At 37.7% G+C, this 17,782-nt stretch overlaps 1 protein-coding gene across 1 annotated transcript in view; it reads right to left on the bottom strand.

Annotated features, from left to right (window-relative positions):
- Positions 1-16,863, bottom strand: part of LOC113238001 — a 40,650-nt gene extending 23,787 nt beyond the window's left edge. The window contains exons 1-11 of the mRNA XM_026474719.1: positions 16,844-16,863; positions 16,473-16,531; positions 15,950-16,058; positions 15,199-15,252; positions 12,872-13,016; positions 2,791-2,891; positions 2,090-2,185; positions 1,467-1,496; positions 1,329-1,367; positions 1,206-1,256; positions 62-176 (exon numbers count right to left, since the gene is read on the bottom strand). Of these exons, the coding sequence (XP_026330504.1) occupies positions 62-176; positions 1,206-1,256; positions 1,329-1,367; positions 1,467-1,496; positions 2,090-2,185; positions 2,791-2,891; positions 12,872-13,016; positions 15,199-15,252; positions 15,950-16,058; positions 16,473-16,531; positions 16,844-16,863 (819 nt within the window). The remainder of the gene's footprint in view (positions 1-61; positions 177-1,205; positions 1,257-1,328; positions 1,368-1,466; positions 1,497-2,089; positions 2,186-2,790; positions 2,892-12,871; positions 13,017-15,198; positions 15,253-15,949; positions 16,059-16,472; positions 16,532-16,843) is intronic.
- Between the last annotated feature and the right edge of the window lie 919 nt (positions 16,864-17,782).

The raw sequence follows: 17,782 nt of genomic DNA, 5'->3' as shown, positions 1-17,782 counted from the left end.
ATTTTACCGATATGATTTTAAGGCTCCGGTGTAAATGGGTCTTAAGGAATATGAAACTAACAAATTCTGGTCTGGGCACTTCGTCTAGGCCGCAGTCGTCATCTCCAAAAATGCGTCTCTTTCTGCCACGCATCCTGGGCGTGCCGTCGGTGACGTATCCTTTCGTACCCATGACACTGATAAGAGAATTAAATTAATTAGGACTTTCACACTTACTGTGCGTCACATAATAATATGTTGCCGCTAAAGTACTTATTGACGGCATTCATCATAAACCCATTTATACGTCCCACTGCTGGGCACGGGTCTCATCTCAGGAGAGGCCACGTTTTCCTCGGGGTGTGAACCTTCTTCGATGTACAGGTGCATGGCAAATTTCAAATTAAATTGCGCACATAAATTCTGAGAAACTCAAAAGGTGCGAGCCCGGACTCGAACCCACGGCCTCTGCTTGAGAGGCGGTAGGTCAAACCATTAGGACGCATTTATTCGACAGGAATTTCATCGAACTCACGTCGTCGAAGAATGGAGTCCGCCTTGCCGCCACGCAGCGACCGCGTGCGTCTAACTATCATGGCAAAATACGCTCTATTTATTTAGCTTTTACGTTTAACTGAAATGAGCGTTCCGGGTACGTGGATGTGAAAAGACGTGTGACCAAATGAAAAGACGCGTGATGTGAATGAAGCTTCATACTTGATACTTGTCTTTTAATTTTGTCGAATATTACTTATTTGACAGTAATTGTTTCGGACGGATGTCGGACGGAGATCGAGACTAGACCCAGGCTTGAATTTGGTCTACGCGACGGCCGGGCGGCGACCGCGCTATTGTATTATTCAGAGGAATTTAAATGTTATTGCCTAGTAAATACAATTCAGATTCGCCATTCCGCCGGCGCAAGAACTTTCTCCTGATAATCTAGGCACTTCTACCACGGCTTCAAAGTATTGACGTCATTGGGCGTTATTGACACTAAATAGCTTGGTATAAAAACAAAAACAACTCGCAACGAGCAAAATATTTTGCAAATAATTTGCCTTTAGTTGTTGCGTGTCGGACTAGTATATGTTTTTTCATGTTGTGTGAAGTCGTACCTTGATACATTCGTTTTTACCGAAAACTGAAAGCCTGGAAGACTTCAAAAATACTGCGATCAGAGCCAATATTATATATACTTACACTGAACCTTATTAAATACTTACCCCCATCTCAAATTGGCTGCTATTCGCCGCCTTCTCTTTTCAGCAGCTCGTCTATAATGATCATACAAAATTTCGATTATTTTATATAATTTAACAATAAAGGACCGAGAAAAATACACATACCGACATATCTTCCTCTTACAATACTTGTTCCTGCATACCCTACAAAACAAACAACCACAGTTAATGAAAACTATGACCAACAAAAAAATTTATTGATCAAATGCTTAAGAACACTTTATGAATCTAAACGTTACTTACCCTCCCTTGTGACATGGTTTTTTCCTTCTTCTGTAACCAAATAATAAAAGAATACTGATGACTCTATTAGACACCACAACTTTCTATTTATAATTTACATTCTACTAAAATGTCAACCATAGTACTACAAATACAAGTAGTCGCAGGCACAGGCAAGTGGTAAGCGACACGTCTATCCATAGCAGTTGCAGTGACACGTAGAGCTTTGATGTAGATGCTATATGTGACCAATTTAGACAAGTTGGCGGATGCGGACAGCGTCTTGGTCTTTCCTCTATTAAGGGAAGCCAAGATGCTATATAGATTGGCGGAGAAGCTCGAAGTTAAGGCAACTATAGCCCGCTTCAATCATAATTATATGTATAGAGCGGCGTAGTCGCATGTTGTGACAAAGCTCTTTAAATAAAGAAAAAAATGCTCACATTACCGCTTGGCGGCAGAAATAGGTAGGGTGGCAGTACTTCCTTGGACGAACTCTTTCACAAGGAGCCCTATTACTATTAAATATAGTTATTTTATGCTTAGATTAAACAATTTTTAAGCTGAGAAATCATTGTTGTCTAGTCCTTTCGCCACCAATAGATACCTATTGGTATTAAAAAAAACTAATTAAGGAAGCTTACCTCAACCCAGGTATTTTGCGGGATCCTGGCAAAGCCGATACAGGGACGAAATCCTTATCCATATTAATTACGATGCCGCTATGTGGTCTAAATACCCTGAAATAAAAAGGTTACCAATTGTAGAGTTTATTTCAAATATTTTGAATGTACGGATGCACTATTATGTATAGTAGCAAAATTACTAAAAGCATCTCTATAAACAATCATTGATAACTCATATTTGGACGTAGTTAGCAAAAAGGATCTAATCCACAAAATTATCAAAAAATTAATTATATGTACCAAACGGTTCCTAAAGTTTAACGTCTTCGATCAGCAAAAGAAATCCAACATATAAAAACATAAATAAATATCTCTGGAGTTACATGACATTGTAAGTTTTGAAAATAAAACAAGAGTGAGAAAGACTTTTAAATTTCAAACTGCCACATCTCGAATTTGACTGGATGTGCATTGGATCCTTTTTGTTTAACACGTCCATGTATTCTGTAAATTTAAAGTAATACAATTGCCCTATAGTACCTACCAATAACCCTAACCATTAAGTGGCGAAGGTACATATTGTAAGGAAACCAGCAAGTCGGAGATAATTTACAACTCTTCGAAGACATGTGAAAACTGTCACGGTAGACTAATTTTACCCCCTTAATTAGAGGACACCAAACTCTTTGTTCTGTTACTTTATAGGAAGATAAGCTTACTGATGTCCAGATGCAGAGGGCATAGGCGGCCTCACTTCATAAGGTTTGACTTCAGCGTACTTTGCTGACAACACCTCTCCACTGGTCTTTGGACTTGGCAACTAAACAGTCATTTACAAACAACAATCAATCAAAGAAATTCAAATCTGTGTAATGGTGTATTTCCACCAATGAGGCGAGACGATTATTAAAACTTGTATGGCAAAATATCAATTCTCTCCTAGCGCATCTTAGGTGGAAACGGTCGGGATTGACGAGGACGGGCGACACGACATTTGAAATATTTGTTGATGTAACATTGAACCGTATTGCTGCCAACACAGACTCTTTATTAACTCTGCAACGGAAACACGATTCACGATGTTTCGTACGATATCTCGCTAGCTTGCGCGAGATCGTGGGATACAGTCGCCATTGAAATGTAAACGTTCACACATTTTCGAAATTATGTAAATATTAGATATTTCAAAAAATGTACCCTGTGCTGTTTTCAAAAATATGTAATCACGACACCATTTTAAAAAGGTATACTTTTATTTCAGAGAAAAATAAACAAACTACAGTCAATGAAAAATATATAGTCCTAGTGTCATAGTGAATCCATACCATTTTCGTGAATATTTTATTTTTTTATTTTATTTATTAGGTTCATCAACAGTTTTTACATCAAATAACATGTTACACAATTTGTTATTAGTTATTATGCCAAGATGCACAACTAGTGACAGATGAAACACAATTTGCATTGAGCAGATTAGTCTTAATATTTAAGTGCTATGAAATCCAATACAATTACAAAAGAAACAGAAAACAATACAGATGATTGATAGATAAAAAACATGAAATCAATAATAATACTTATAGATAAGATGTTTACATGCTAATTATTGCTCTACGGAGACCAGATAGCTAGTCCGAGAACATATCCACTGTGGCACTGTGCTCATTGTCACCAGTCTAGACAGACGGCGCAGACTGGTGAGTTCAGACCATAGATGTAGAAAAAAAGGGGAGATATGTCATTACATAACGCTATGTAAGATCGGGTACCGATGTCGCCACTTTTTAACTTGTGTGCAATTCAAACTTTACGTTTTATTATCTACTACCATAACTTAAAGATTTTGATTGGTTAGGGCTTAAAACGCGAAAACGACGTCACAATTTTAAAATTTAACAAAATTAAACTTACAGTCACTTGAGTAAGAGTTATATTACAATATTTCAGTATTTTTTCGTCCTGGCTCAGCCATTCACCATCAGGTGGCGTTTTAGTAAAAATGCTACAAGTATATAATAGCTAATTATTACACGTTAGATGGCGCTGAAACTCATTTTTCGTTACACTAAGAACTCGCGGAGCGGTTTTCAACCGCGTCTGCCGCGGGACCGCGGCATCTGTAGAGTGTAATAGTTAAGTATGTAAAATTAGTAGCACATTTCACAGCGCGTTTTACGCCTGTAGTGGTGAGGGTAGCTCGCGGTTGCCGCTGCGGGGTACTAGTAGAACCGCGCAGGACGCGATCACCTGCGCGCTTGGCGGCTGTCGTCGCCAGCGCACTTTGGCGGTCGGTTCAGGCGCAATGTGGTGCAGACGCACGCGGGGTGAATAAAGATGTTGAATAAAGATCCATGAACATATGTTGCATGGGTTTAGTTGGTGTTTCAGTTATAATAATAACAATAATAAGTAACAAAAAAAAAAAATAATAATGGTGGTCTTAGAGGGTTCCGTTCGTATTTGGCTTTCAAGCATGTATCACATTTGTTGACGAATGCTTGCTTGCTTGCTTTACTATTTCCTTTTCTGTGTTGTTGACTGGTATGAATACATCTTTAATGACTACTTTAGAGTTAGTTGATCTGTTCTCAACTCTGTACGTTAAACCGGGGGTTGATCTAACATAAAATTGTTTTTGTTGTCGTTCAATTGCGTCTTCAATAATGGGAATACCATTGTTTTCGTTATCTTGTTGGGAATGATTAGTGGAGACTAACTGATTTGGATCTAACGACATTATGCTGTCTGAATTGGCATCTATTTCAGGTGTGAGTGCAGTACCTATTGGATTCTGTGAGTCCATGTTAGGGTTTTGTGTTTGTCAGTTGGTGTTTTTAGGTTGAGTTACAGCTTCTCTACGCACACTGTCAAATATTCTGTCAATGATTTCGTCATCGTCATTGTCGTCAAAATTTACAGCAAGGGATTCAATACTATTGTGGAAAATCTTTGCTCTTGATAATGCATCGGCGTTGGTATTCTGTTTTCCGTTTTGTAGATAATTATATACTCATATTCCGCCAACTTTAATCGCCATCTCGTCAATTTAGAATTTGGGTCCTTGAGTGACATTAACCAAGTCAAAGGTCAGCATAGATAGTGAATTTACGACCGTATAAGTATGGTCGGAAATATTTGAACGCCCATACTATCGCTAGTAGCTCTTTCTCGATCGTTGAGTAACGAGTTTCTGTTTCAGAGAGAGTTCACGAAGCGTATGCCACGGGTTTGTGTGAACCTAGCTTACCTTGGGAAAGTACTGCTCCTACAGCAAAGTCTGAAACATCTGTGGTAAGTATAAATTCTTTGTCAAAGTCGGGGAACTGTAAGATGGAGTCGTCACTCAGTATCTGTTTGCAATTATTAAAAGCGTTTAAAAATTCAGAGGTGTGAGTGACTTTACAGTTTTTCTTCAGACATGCGGTCATGGGTTTGGTAAGTTTGGCAGTCTTTGATGAATTGTCGGTAGTAGCCTACAAGGCCAAGGAAAGTTGGGTCTTTCTGGGTCTTGGGAAGCGGGAAATTTAGTACGGCTTTTATTTTATCTTTGTTGGGTTTCAGGCCATCACGAGTTAACTCATGGCCTAGGAATTGACATGTTTCTGTAAGAATTCTGACTTAACCAACTGAACTTTTAGGTTGTGGACCTTAAAACGGTCAAAAACTTGTTTGAGCTTGGTGATATGCTCTTGTAAGGACGTGGAGACGATGATTAGGTCATCTAGATAAGTGAACACATTTTCTAAACTGCGTAAAATATGATCCATTAGCCTCTGAAATGTGCTAGGGGCGTTTTTGAGCCCAAAGGGCATTCTCAAGAATTCATAGTGCCCTCTTTCGGTTGAAAAGGCTGTTTTTTCTATGTCTCGGGGGCGCATCTCTACTTGGTGATATCCACTCGCCAAATCGAGCGTAGTAAAGTATTGTGCACGTCCTAATATGTCCAGAATGTCATTAATGTTAGGTAGTGGGTATGTGTCCTCTATAATGCGGTCGTTCAGTCTTCTAAAGTCAATAACGAAACGCCATTTCATCTTGCCTGAAGCAGCTGGTTTCTGAGGGACCACGTGAACAGGGCATGACCACGGAGAGACGCTCTCGCGGATAATACCTTGTTTCAGTAAGTTATCCATTTGGGATTTTATTTCTTCTCGCTGTTGCGGAGCCTGCCTATAGCTTCGAACGAAAATGGGGGTGTCGTCTGTCAACCTTAACTCATGTTTAACTGCGTGTGTAAATGTTAGTGGAATGTTCTCAGAGTAAAAGATATCTCTATATTGAAAACATATTCTGTTTATTTCTCATTTCTTTTCTTCGTTCATATGTTCGGTCCTAACTTTCTTTAAGTTTTCGCGCAGCTCTATCTATATCTGTGGTAATCTCTATTGAATTTACTGATGCTTGTATGTTAGGCTCTAAGTTGATTGGCTCTTTGGTAGAGACAGTTTTCTTTTCGTTGTTAAAGTTCATGACTGATGTTACAAATGAACCATTAATTACGTTTACGATTGCAGCGGGAGATATTATTCTTTCGGCCCACGTATGGTCTGCATGAACGTATTGGCCATCTAAAAAGTTGGTTTTAATTCGTACTAATTTGGAACACAATGGTTCAACTCGAAATTTCTTATTTGGATAATCGAATCGAATGGGAATCTCTGCGGAAGCTGTGTGTAATAACGTACGTTTTAAATCAATATTACTACCTAGGCTTTTCAGTAGGTCTAACCCAATAAGACCTTTGTATTTCGGGTCGAACTCGAAGATGAGAAACTTGTGAGTTATGTCACAGTTAAAGACCGGTGGTAGTGGTAAGTGTGCAACATGTGAGTGTTGTGTTACTCCGTAAGCGGTCTTTACTTCGAAGGGGTCATAATCAACACAATAGAAGTGAATTACTTTGTATGACTTCTGGGGAAATCATTGAACATGAGGCACCTGTATCAATGAGAAACTTACCTTGAAATTCGGGGATCTCTATGTACGGAAGATGGTCTTTATCCTGGTGGTTGAGCTTTATCGACTCTGGTCGTCTGGGTACTGGTCCTGACAAATCCTGAGGTGTACTTACCTGTTACTCGTCCTCGTCCGCGGACGGGTAGAACATGGCGTGTGCATTTAGACAAGGGGAATAATCAGCTGGTGGGGCTCATATAACTGTGGATTCACATTACCGTCATTGTAGAATAATTCCTGGACAGCGAACTGCGGCGGCGTCGATTTGTTAACTGATCGCATGGTGACATCATAGACATTTAGAGGCGGTTGGTTACCAGTTGATTAGGCATGTTCGGCTGCCTTTGGAAGTTATTGTTTCTGAAGTTTTCTGAATTCCTAAATGTGTTTTGGGTAGGTCTGTTTTTCCATGGTGGCACGGAATTTACAAACTGTTGTCTTTGCTCGGGGGTCCAATTATTACGTTGGGGAACAAAATTGCTTTGAGGAATAAAACTTATCGGACTATTAAAGGATTTGTTATCAATTGCACGTGGATCAGATCGCGGTTTATTTTGAGAGCCAGAAGGGCTATTAAAGTTAGGATTCTGCCTGTAATTTGCTTTGGCTTCCTCCTGTCGTGCTGTCACTATAGCAAGTTTTAAAGTATTGCAATTTTTGCCCCTAGTGATACATGGAAGTCAAGTTGTTGAACATAGTGTTCTATTGCTATTTTTTCATAGTACGTTTTGTCCGTATGCTGACCTACTAGATATAGGATATCTAACAATTCACGGAACCGTTTTCCGTACGTCTCCGCGTCTTCAGATTTATTTCGGCGGGTACGTGTGGGATCCAGCATTACCTGGATTTCATTTCTAGGCTCACCTAGGCGCCTTCGTAGGGCTGCTTTAATTTCGTCCCAGTAGTTCGCAGAACCTTCATACGATATGGCATCTTCATCTCATGGCGCAGGCCATAGTCTACGCACCAGTCTCGCCTTTTGGGCGTGTAAATGATATCAGACTGTCTACTTCCCGGATATAGAAATTTAGTCTTTTAGGATTGCCGTCCTATCTCGGCATTACGTCGGAGATCATTTTGTAATCTGCTTCGAACTCCATTTTCTTTTCATAACACACCTAAATACGTACTTTACTAAATCACTTGGTTTAAAAGTGATGTTTATAATCTATAGCCATGTAAGCACACAGACAGACAGACGTGAAATCACACTTATCACTAAATACGATAGGAAATAGAGCAAGGAATGTACTAGGAAGAGTATGAGCACTCACTAATACAGCCGCTGCATTGTCTGCTCGGGTCTTGTAGGTACAGGCCTCCAATTCTCCAGAGTCCCGCGGGTTCAGTCGTCCTAGTTACACCGTCGTTACTAATCTTGATGGGATATCGCGGATAAACGATTGGCACCGTTCACTCTAGTTCGCACAAAGAGTTCTATTCACGCGAATACTTTTGTTTAGAAAAGTCTAAAGGTCAGGCCACACAGACGCGGTATAGCGGGAAAAGCGTTTCGGGGGCGGACCTGCGGGAAGCGAATGCGTGCCGGGGCATGCCACACAGCAATCCCGAGTGTAGTTCGTGACGGGACAGCGGCACGAAGGCGGCCGGTGTGACACCAAAAGCGTCACGCCACATTTCATTTTCAACACAAATAATGAAAGGTCCATGTCACTATCGGATAGTGATGTAGAAGAACTTCTTTAAACTTTTGTATGGGGTGTTAGTTACCTTGAAAAAAAATCTGCTAAAAATTTCAAGAAAAAATTAAATACATATTTTTTTAGTGCTGAAACTAGACTTTACTAGAGTAATTCGGGCTTTCTTTGGCATTGTGCTCATTAGCTGGGCTGTTTCGGGTTACCGTTACAAAAACTAGAACAGCAAAATTAGCAAATTTGTAATTGTAGTACTTAAAAATGGGGTACAGGGCGTACATTTTCAACGTTTTTCATTAAAATGCTTATATTACAAAAAGAAAATGACTCCGATTTTTTAAATATTTTTTTCTGGGTAGTTACAAACTAGGCAACATTCTGTTCCCAGGTTATCGTTGAGTTTTGGGACACTCTGTATACTTACTTTGAAGGTTTTGAATCAAACTATTCATATGAACAGAAATTGTTTATTTAAAAACATTTAAAAAATTCTATAATCTTAACACAATTAACTTGAAACTATTTTTTCAGTGAGACTCACTGGGCATTTTCATTATAACAAATAATAGGTATATAAGATTTATAGAATCAACAATAATAATTGCATTTAACTACTGTACCTACTTACTTTATTATTAACAATCTATATACGTAATTAACTTGAAACTTCTTTTTCTATCAGTCCAAATGGGCATTTTTATTTTAATAAATAATAAGTACCTATCTAAGATTTGTATAACACCAACTATTTTGTTTAAGTTATGTATCTACATAAGTGCATTATTTTGAACAATCTTAACATAGTTAACTTGAAACTTCTTTTTCTATCTGTCTCACTGAGCATTTTTATTTTGACAAATTATTTGTCATCTGATTATTTTGAATTGCAATTGAAATTAACTTGAAACTTCTTTTTGTAGCAGTCTCACTGGGCGTTTTTATTTTAACTAATAATATGTATCTATCTAAGATTTATGTAACAACAATTGTATTTAACTTATGTACCTACTTATATTATTTTGAGCAATTTTAACATAGTTAACTTAAAACTTCTATTTCTAACAAACTCGCTGGGCATTTTTATTTTAACAAATAATTAATAGGTCCCTATCGAAAGTTACATTATTATGAACAATCAACAATCTTAACACAATTAATTCAAACTTCTTTTACTATCAGTCTAATGCTGGCTTCCTACGGCCCATGATTTTTTATTTTAACAAATAACAGGCATCTAAGATTTGTAGAATCAACAACAATTCTATTTAATTTTATGTACCTACTTAAATTATTACGAACAATGCATAATTGCAATTATACTTAACTTATATACCTACTTATACACTCGGGAGCAATGAATCCGAGTCACTAACATAAAAATCAACATCTCAGAACTAACAATGCAAACTTATTCAAACAAAAAGTGTTTTGTAGACCATTCAATACTCTAATAAAAATTATAAAACTCCTTGGTTGCTACTTATTAAACTTAACTGTTTATTTATTTAACTTTTTATTTATTAAATTAGCATTCATCATTTCTTATTACATTTTTTATGTTATCACAGCATTAATTCAGTACCATACCTTTTGGAATTACCCTGTGTAGTTTAGTCATCAACTATATTACAGGTACCATAATGGGAAACACAAGTCTTCAGGAATTAGTTGCAATGAAACTGGGATACTTTTTTGATCGTTATTACTTGTTGTGCTAATTACGGTAAATTAAGGAGATTGTACCGGTGCTACTGAAATTTGATTTTCTTCTAGGTCGTTCAGTTCAGCTTCTGTAAAAATGTGTGCAAGTTTCAATTTGATTTCGGCTTGAATTGTGGGTTTCAGTTTTTTAAATGTTTCTGCATAACTAATGAACAGATAATCTAGATAAAAAGAGGTATCTCACAGTTGATTGTTATTGATGGAGGGAGACGTTTTCCACAACGTATTCGGCCAGCTAACACAGAAATGGCAAGTCTATAGACGTTTCATGCAATATGATATTGAAACGACAATAGAAGTTGTCAAAGTCACGTGTTGTTTACACAATTTCATTAAAGTAAGAACGGTAACAATGTGGTTCAACAGAGCGATTCTCGACCAGTTGAGGCCAATGAACTACTTCCAATTCGTACAAATCAAAGATCGTCTGATTATGCAATTGAAATCAGAGAAAAATTTGGCAATTATTTTAATAATAATTAAAAACATAAAAAATAAAATATACTCACGATCTTGATTTAGCTCCTCGGAATTGTTTCCCAAATAATTTCTATGTTTTTATAATTTCTATCACTTGTATTAAATAAACTGGGGTATGATTGCACCAATGATATAAGTTTTTCCGTCGAATTCATCTTGAAACTTGATTAAAATCAATTAAAACACATTCCCTAGTTGTAAAAAAATACAACGTCCAAGCCCGCTGAAGCCCCGCTCCCGGATCGCGCCCCGCCACTGACGCGCTGTGTGAACGGTTGCATAGAACTCAATGTATTACAACACCCGCGACCGCACCCGCCCCGCGGACGCCGCGGCCGCGGCCCGCGCCCGCTCTGCCTGTTTGTCATGGCGTGCGGCCCCGCACCGCGCCGCCTCGCCCCGCGGCCGCCGCGCCTTTCAGTGTGGCAGGGTTCATAAGAACTGGTACATTACAAAAAATCCCGCGCCCGGAACGCTTCCGCGGCCGCCTCTGTGTGGCCAGAGCATAAGTGCCGCGATCCTACCGACTGCGCCACTTATGTAGTGACAGCGGAAAAGGACGTTTTAAAAAAAGAATTGATTATTACAATAAAAGTCGTTTAATTCGGATCAAAAACCTTACAAGACTAAAGTACAAAAAAAATACAATGAAAAGTAGAAAAGCATTACGTTATATAAATCTAAATAGTAAGCTAATTCGCCGTAGGTGAGAGTCAGCATTTACCAGGTTTTACGCCATGGTAACTCCTCCCTTCTTCAGATAGAACTGCGTCCTGCTAGTTCCTTCTGGTCCTCCAGGTGGGTCCGGCGGAATATCGGTAGTTTTCCCTTTTGTAAACCACTTGTATGATTTCCAGCATAATATGCCGAGCAACAAACAACGAACAAACAGCTTATATTACAACATGATTATTTCTTCTTACAGTATCTTCATCTGATTCTTCTTCCGTTAACATATTTAATAATAAGAATTTGCTGGACGTGGTACTTTAGCGGCGTGTTTATGGCTTAACGAATTGAACAGCACTGTGTCTTCACTATCCATAACCCTAGCGCGAAATCGCGAATGCTTGCCTGAGTTTGCGATGACAATTTTTGGTGGAAATAGGTCGGCGAAATTTAGATTCTCGCCTCGCCTCGCCTCGTTAGTGGAAAAGCACTTTAAAACAGGTTTAAAGGATTCTATTTGTTAATACTAAACCGTCGGTGTGTGTGACAAAATAAACGGAGTGCTCCGGATACACCTTACTAACCTAACATTATTGACAAAGCAAATTAAGTGGTTCATTCCCACAAGTTGTATTAAGTAGTACTATTATAGAACTACTGGGACAAAAAGTCCCAGCAGTTCTATTAAATTACATTTCAATAATTATGGAACTAGTGGGAAAAAATCATTCCCAAGAAGTTACATTGGCTTAGTTCTATTTTATCCCGAAAGTAATAAATAATATCAGGTTAATCATAATAATAATAACAGGATTCTTTTAAGATTATTTTTAACCGACTTAAAAAAAAGAAGGTTTTCAATTCGACTGTACCTTTTTATATGTATGTTGTGTGTATGCGAGGAATTATCGTAACATACATAGTCTAATTAACCGATTCTTAAAACTCATCAAGTATCCAAAACTACATATAATCATAGGAGACCATGGATCTCTCACCCGTTACGCAGGAGCATCAGAAGGAGTGTCAGGACACAAGCCTTCTTCGCCTTCTCCGTTCACATCAATCTCTTCATACATGCCCGTTTATTCTTGGTATTTTAAGGATATCCCCAATCTAATTGAGATATATACGCCGAGGTCTACCTCTCCCCACGCCTCCATCCGCATTCGCTCTATAAATTTATGTCGTCAATCTATCAACATTCATACTTTCTCTACATGTTGAAACCATCGAAGCATCCCCTCTCTATTCTAGTCACTACATCAATAAATTCAAAAACTACTTTTCATCCTTTAAACAAGATACGTACGTTTATAATAGAGGTATCAGAGGGAGAATGCTTGATCAAAGCTGGTGTAATTTTCGAAAAAGTAATGCAGCACGGCTTTTCATCATCATGTAGCATCGATTTCGTACGGCGTCTATCGTCATCCGGAAACTCTTCAAATTTATTCCTATAAAATACAGTAATTCATTAAAATTTTAATTCATAATGTTTATTTCAGTCTGCACAATTAAATATAATGTAGTTTCAAGATTGTAAAACCCGCCTTTGTACTAACTAACAAAGTCAATGTTACTAAATATTAACGACTGAAGTTTTAACTCATATTAAAGAATCATCACCGACACCGTAGGTAGCTATAGCACGCATAATATTTGAAAGTCCAGTCTCCCTTGCATAGTGGAACTCTTATTATGGTTTTTAATAAACCACTTTTTGGGACAATTTACACGTTAAGTAAGAAATAATCATGTTAAAAGACAACGGAAAACGGAACGCATTCAAAGTACGTTTTTTTTGCAATTGAATGTTTATTTTTTTCTAACAAGTCAAATATACAAATCCGTAGGTGCCAAATAGTATTTTTTTTCTAATTTAAAGTCAGTCTCAACGTCAATGTTAAATAAAAAACCAACGACGATACGTTATTTTTAGTATTGACTTGAAAAAAGTAGGAGGTTCTCAATTCGACCGTTTGTTTTGTGTCTGTTACGCAATGACTCCGGTCATTATTTGTGAATGGAATTTGATGATTCTTTTTTTACAGGAAAGAGGGTGCCTCAGTATTGGTCCTATTAAAGTTTGGAAAAAAATATTCCACCTCTAAGGGTGGCAAATCGGGTGTCACGCACTTTCCGGTAACCGAATTCAACAAAATTTAAGGTCGGTTTTTATAGAAAGTTATTAGTATTCTAAAGCAATGTATAAACGTTTAAATCCCAAAATATGGACTTAAGGTCTTTTACCTCACACCCACAGAATTATAATTGTTCTTCACAGTTTTAGTTTTTTAATATTTTAAAAGTTACTAGAGCGTTATTGATTATTGCGTTACCTACATTAAAAAAAAATACCGGGCCTTGCCGTTATTTAGGCGGACGGGACGTAGAAGCAGGGCAGGCGCAGCAGCGACGTTCGCGAGTCGCCTTTTGCCCAATGCGCGGTCCGCTGCAAACGATTTCTAGGATACCCACAGGGTTGTCGTTATAATTATGCCTTACAAATACAACACGCGCGAGCGGGCCTTAGCGTCTCCATATCGGTTTGGTCGCATCGTTCTATCTAACTCTTCCCTCATGTGTTGTTATACACCAAGGAAGCTTATAATAGAAAAAGTAATAGGAACTACCTTAAATGCTTAACACAGCTAATGTTTCTTTAATTTTTATTACTTTATTTCTCTTAATAATAATAACTACATCTCAGATTTTTTCAAAAGCTTACTTGAGTCGAAAATCGAACATAGTAAACATTTAATTCATTATTAAACGGATCTCAACCAAAAGCTTTCTTTCTAAGGAGATTTTATCTCAATCATTGATCACAATAAAACAGCGAATGTTTATTTTTTGCATTTTTAGTTGGTTCGATTCCCGGCTCAAGTAAGTTTTGAAAACATCTATGAATGCAGTTATTCATATCAAGAAAAATTAAATATTTCCTATAAGTAAAATTAACTATTTTAAATAGAATACTACCGTGAGATTCAGACATAACTAACGGATAATTTACGTATTTAGACGAATTTTTGTTGTACATATTTCGAACCAGTCCGTGGTCCTTAATCGCGCGCCAAAGCCCTGACAGCCCGGTCCATAGATCATACACTTATATAGGTCTCTCTGTATGCGAGTGGGCGCAGACGGCGGCGGCGAGGAACTATCCTAGTTTGCTTCATTCTTATTAAAGTGATATGGGGACCTCAGTGGCTCAACGGTTTATATTGTGGGCGCTAGATGAGGAGGTCCCGGGTTCGACTCCCTGTAGAACAAAATACTAATGAAGTTTTCTGGGAAGTGGTCCAAAAATGAATCCCATTGTTCTAGTACTCATAGTACCGGTAATTCCCTAGTTTGAGAACAGGCATTTGGCGCGAATGTCTGGCACATTATTAATTATTTATGTAGGATCCACACTACATTCACCACGTCACATTCTAGTCTCATATCGATAAAGTAGTCGTTCTAAAGTCGATGTCGAAACAACTATAGTTAAAATTAGCTATCTTAAACATTTAAGGTTGGTAAGGTCTTAAACATTGATTTTTCTCACTACGTAGTCTTCTTAGCAAACAATTTCATAGTGCATTCGTGGGAAACCGGTGCGAATCGCTAGTAACCAAAAGTTCTTACCAATGATATTCCCTAGGTTTTGGATATGGATCGCAATGAGTGATGTACCGCAACCTGAAATACAATATGTATATATCTATAACTTCAAAACTTTAAAAATAAAATAATAAATAAATAGTAATAATAAATATAACTTTAAAAATGTTTTCTTGGTAGTCTAATAAGCTAAAACAGAACACTCACACGCATGTTGGCTATTTAGTTTACAATGAGACATACGGGCGTCGATTCGACCTAAAGCAATCTAAACTTCAGTGCTTAAGTTTATAATGACAGCTTTTAACTTTTCTTTTTTTCTTATTGATAAATAATGAAAGAGCCAGATGCTTTGAATTAATTATAGTTTCGGTTCCCTATGCAATGGTTCATTCTTCCTACTAAAGGTTGATCAGATAGTTTTGGCTTCAAAATAGTGAAAGAGTGACAAAAACATGTCAACGTTCACCACAGGTCCAACGCTAATATTTTATTTATTCAAAAAGTACACGTTTAATTATTTTGCACGCAACGCACTAGGTTGTGTGAACTATCACACGTTGAGTGCTCACGACACGCCTGGCGTGCTCACTGCCTTCCTCACGGACTTATGAACACGCTAAGCTTGCTATATTAAGCGCACTGGGCTTACTACAAATAATAAACGGTTCGGTAAACGTTCGGCTATTGGTCTTAGAGTTTGTCATTCCAAGTATTAACCCACTTACCTCGCAAGATTTAATACAGTACCATGTACCTTGGAGATGACACTTACCTAGTATGCATAGAAGGAGTCATAGGTATACAGCCTGTATGAGGAGGCTTGTACTTCCACACCTTCATTTCTGGTACAGTAACCCGACTCTTCCCACGTCTGTTCCTTTCTGTAGTCAAAATATTATTACGTGAATGTCCAAGTATATTTATTTATCTTTATGTAGTATTTACAAAGCACAAATAAATAAATGACATACCAAATATACCTAATATAGAAAATAAAATGGTAAATGTCAAGGTAAAAAATAGATCGTATGATCCAATAGTTTAGGAAACTACACAGAAAGATACGGCTTTCCACAGAACGATGTTGGTCTGACAACTCAGTTGAGACACAAACTGCTCCTTTATATCCTGTGATCCATGGGACCATAGCAACGAAAACATTAGACAGAAACCCCATAGGATTATAGGCATAGGAGCCAAGTGGCGAGAGGGCCTTGTGTCCAGCAGTGCGGCAAAAATTATAATTATCAGTAGTCAGGAACGTTTAATATTTTACGTGAATATTCTTTACTTACTTTCTTCATCGCGCTTAAGTGTCGATACAATGGCGGATATTAATTCGTCTTCGCATGGCCTGAAAACGATATGATCATTAGGAGGCCTTTTCCGGACTGAGCATTGCAGTCTAATGGTCGTATTCTAGAACTCTATCCAATGCTCAAGTCAGGATTGCACTGGCAACACAAGCACTAGAAATACGTCCCTAATGGCAGGGACTTGAGTATGATTTCGAGTGCTTTAAACCATACTCAAATCCTGACTTGAGCATGGAGTAGAGTTCTAGAATACGACCCTCAAATAGTCAAGATGTAGCTACAGCGAAACCTTCTAGCTTCTTGATAGGATGTGTCTACTTTCATAAAAACGAAAGTACACAATATCTTACCGTTTCTGTTTCTTGGGCATTTCGAATAGTTTATACTATGCAATTTTTTTTATATTTTTTTTCTTTACGTTACAAAATAATTTTCATACTTTAGCACTTGATTGGATAAATTTGTTTTGACAGACAATGTCACTATCTCTAAATTTAAAATCGGAAGGATAGTGTAAAATATATCGGATAACCCACTGGCGAAGTTTTTATTCCCAAACAACAACCAAAAATGTTTGAAACTGACTTTAATTTAAAAAAAAAACTTTTTCACAACTAACCTTGATACCATATGATACCAACAAAAGCTTCATGACCCAGTTCAAGAAATCCCCTAGTCCATTTTTTTGGTGTTTCTGAATATTTTACACTCTTTTTATTTCTTTTGTTTTTGAAATGATAATACGAAAACTTAATACCATTGACATTTTTGGTAGGTCAATGATTGGTAGGTCAATGCATAATACGATACACTTTGACGACCGTTATTGTTTCAACGACAAAAAACAACAAGAGTGTACCAAATGTAGCAGTACGCGGTTTCACGAGGAATATATAGAGAATAACTTTCACTTTCTTTTAACAACTCACTGACACATCTGTTATTTTGGTAGCCCATGGTAAGAACCACACTCTTCTTTCAATTTGTAACAAGAAGTCTCTCTCTGCTATTACACTTTCCTTAATTGAAAGAAGTAATACCAATTCTAACACGCAAATCCAGCAACTGTGGTTTTGGAACTGCTTTGGTTAAGACATCAGCCAACTGATGCGTTGAGCCCGTGTTAACAACTGTGAGAGTGCCTTCGTGCACCATTTCTCTAACAAAGAAATGTCTCATGCATATATGTTTTGTCCTTTTGTGAAATTCAGGATTGTGCGCTAATCTAATGGCAGCTTCATTGTCTACTTTCAGTAACGGCAAGTCTCTTATGTCCATTAACGTGTCAA

This window comes from Hyposmocoma kahamanoa, unplaced genomic scaffold (genome assembly GCF_003589595.1).
Source record: "Hyposmocoma kahamanoa isolate Upper Pololo Valley unplaced genomic scaffold, ASM358959v1 94, whole genome shotgun sequence".
NCBI lineage: Eukaryota > Metazoa > Arthropoda > Insecta > Lepidoptera > Cosmopterigidae > Hyposmocoma > Hyposmocoma kahamanoa.
The sequence above is the reverse complement of the archived record's forward strand: the minus strand, read 5'-3'. Positions and strand labels throughout refer to the sequence as shown.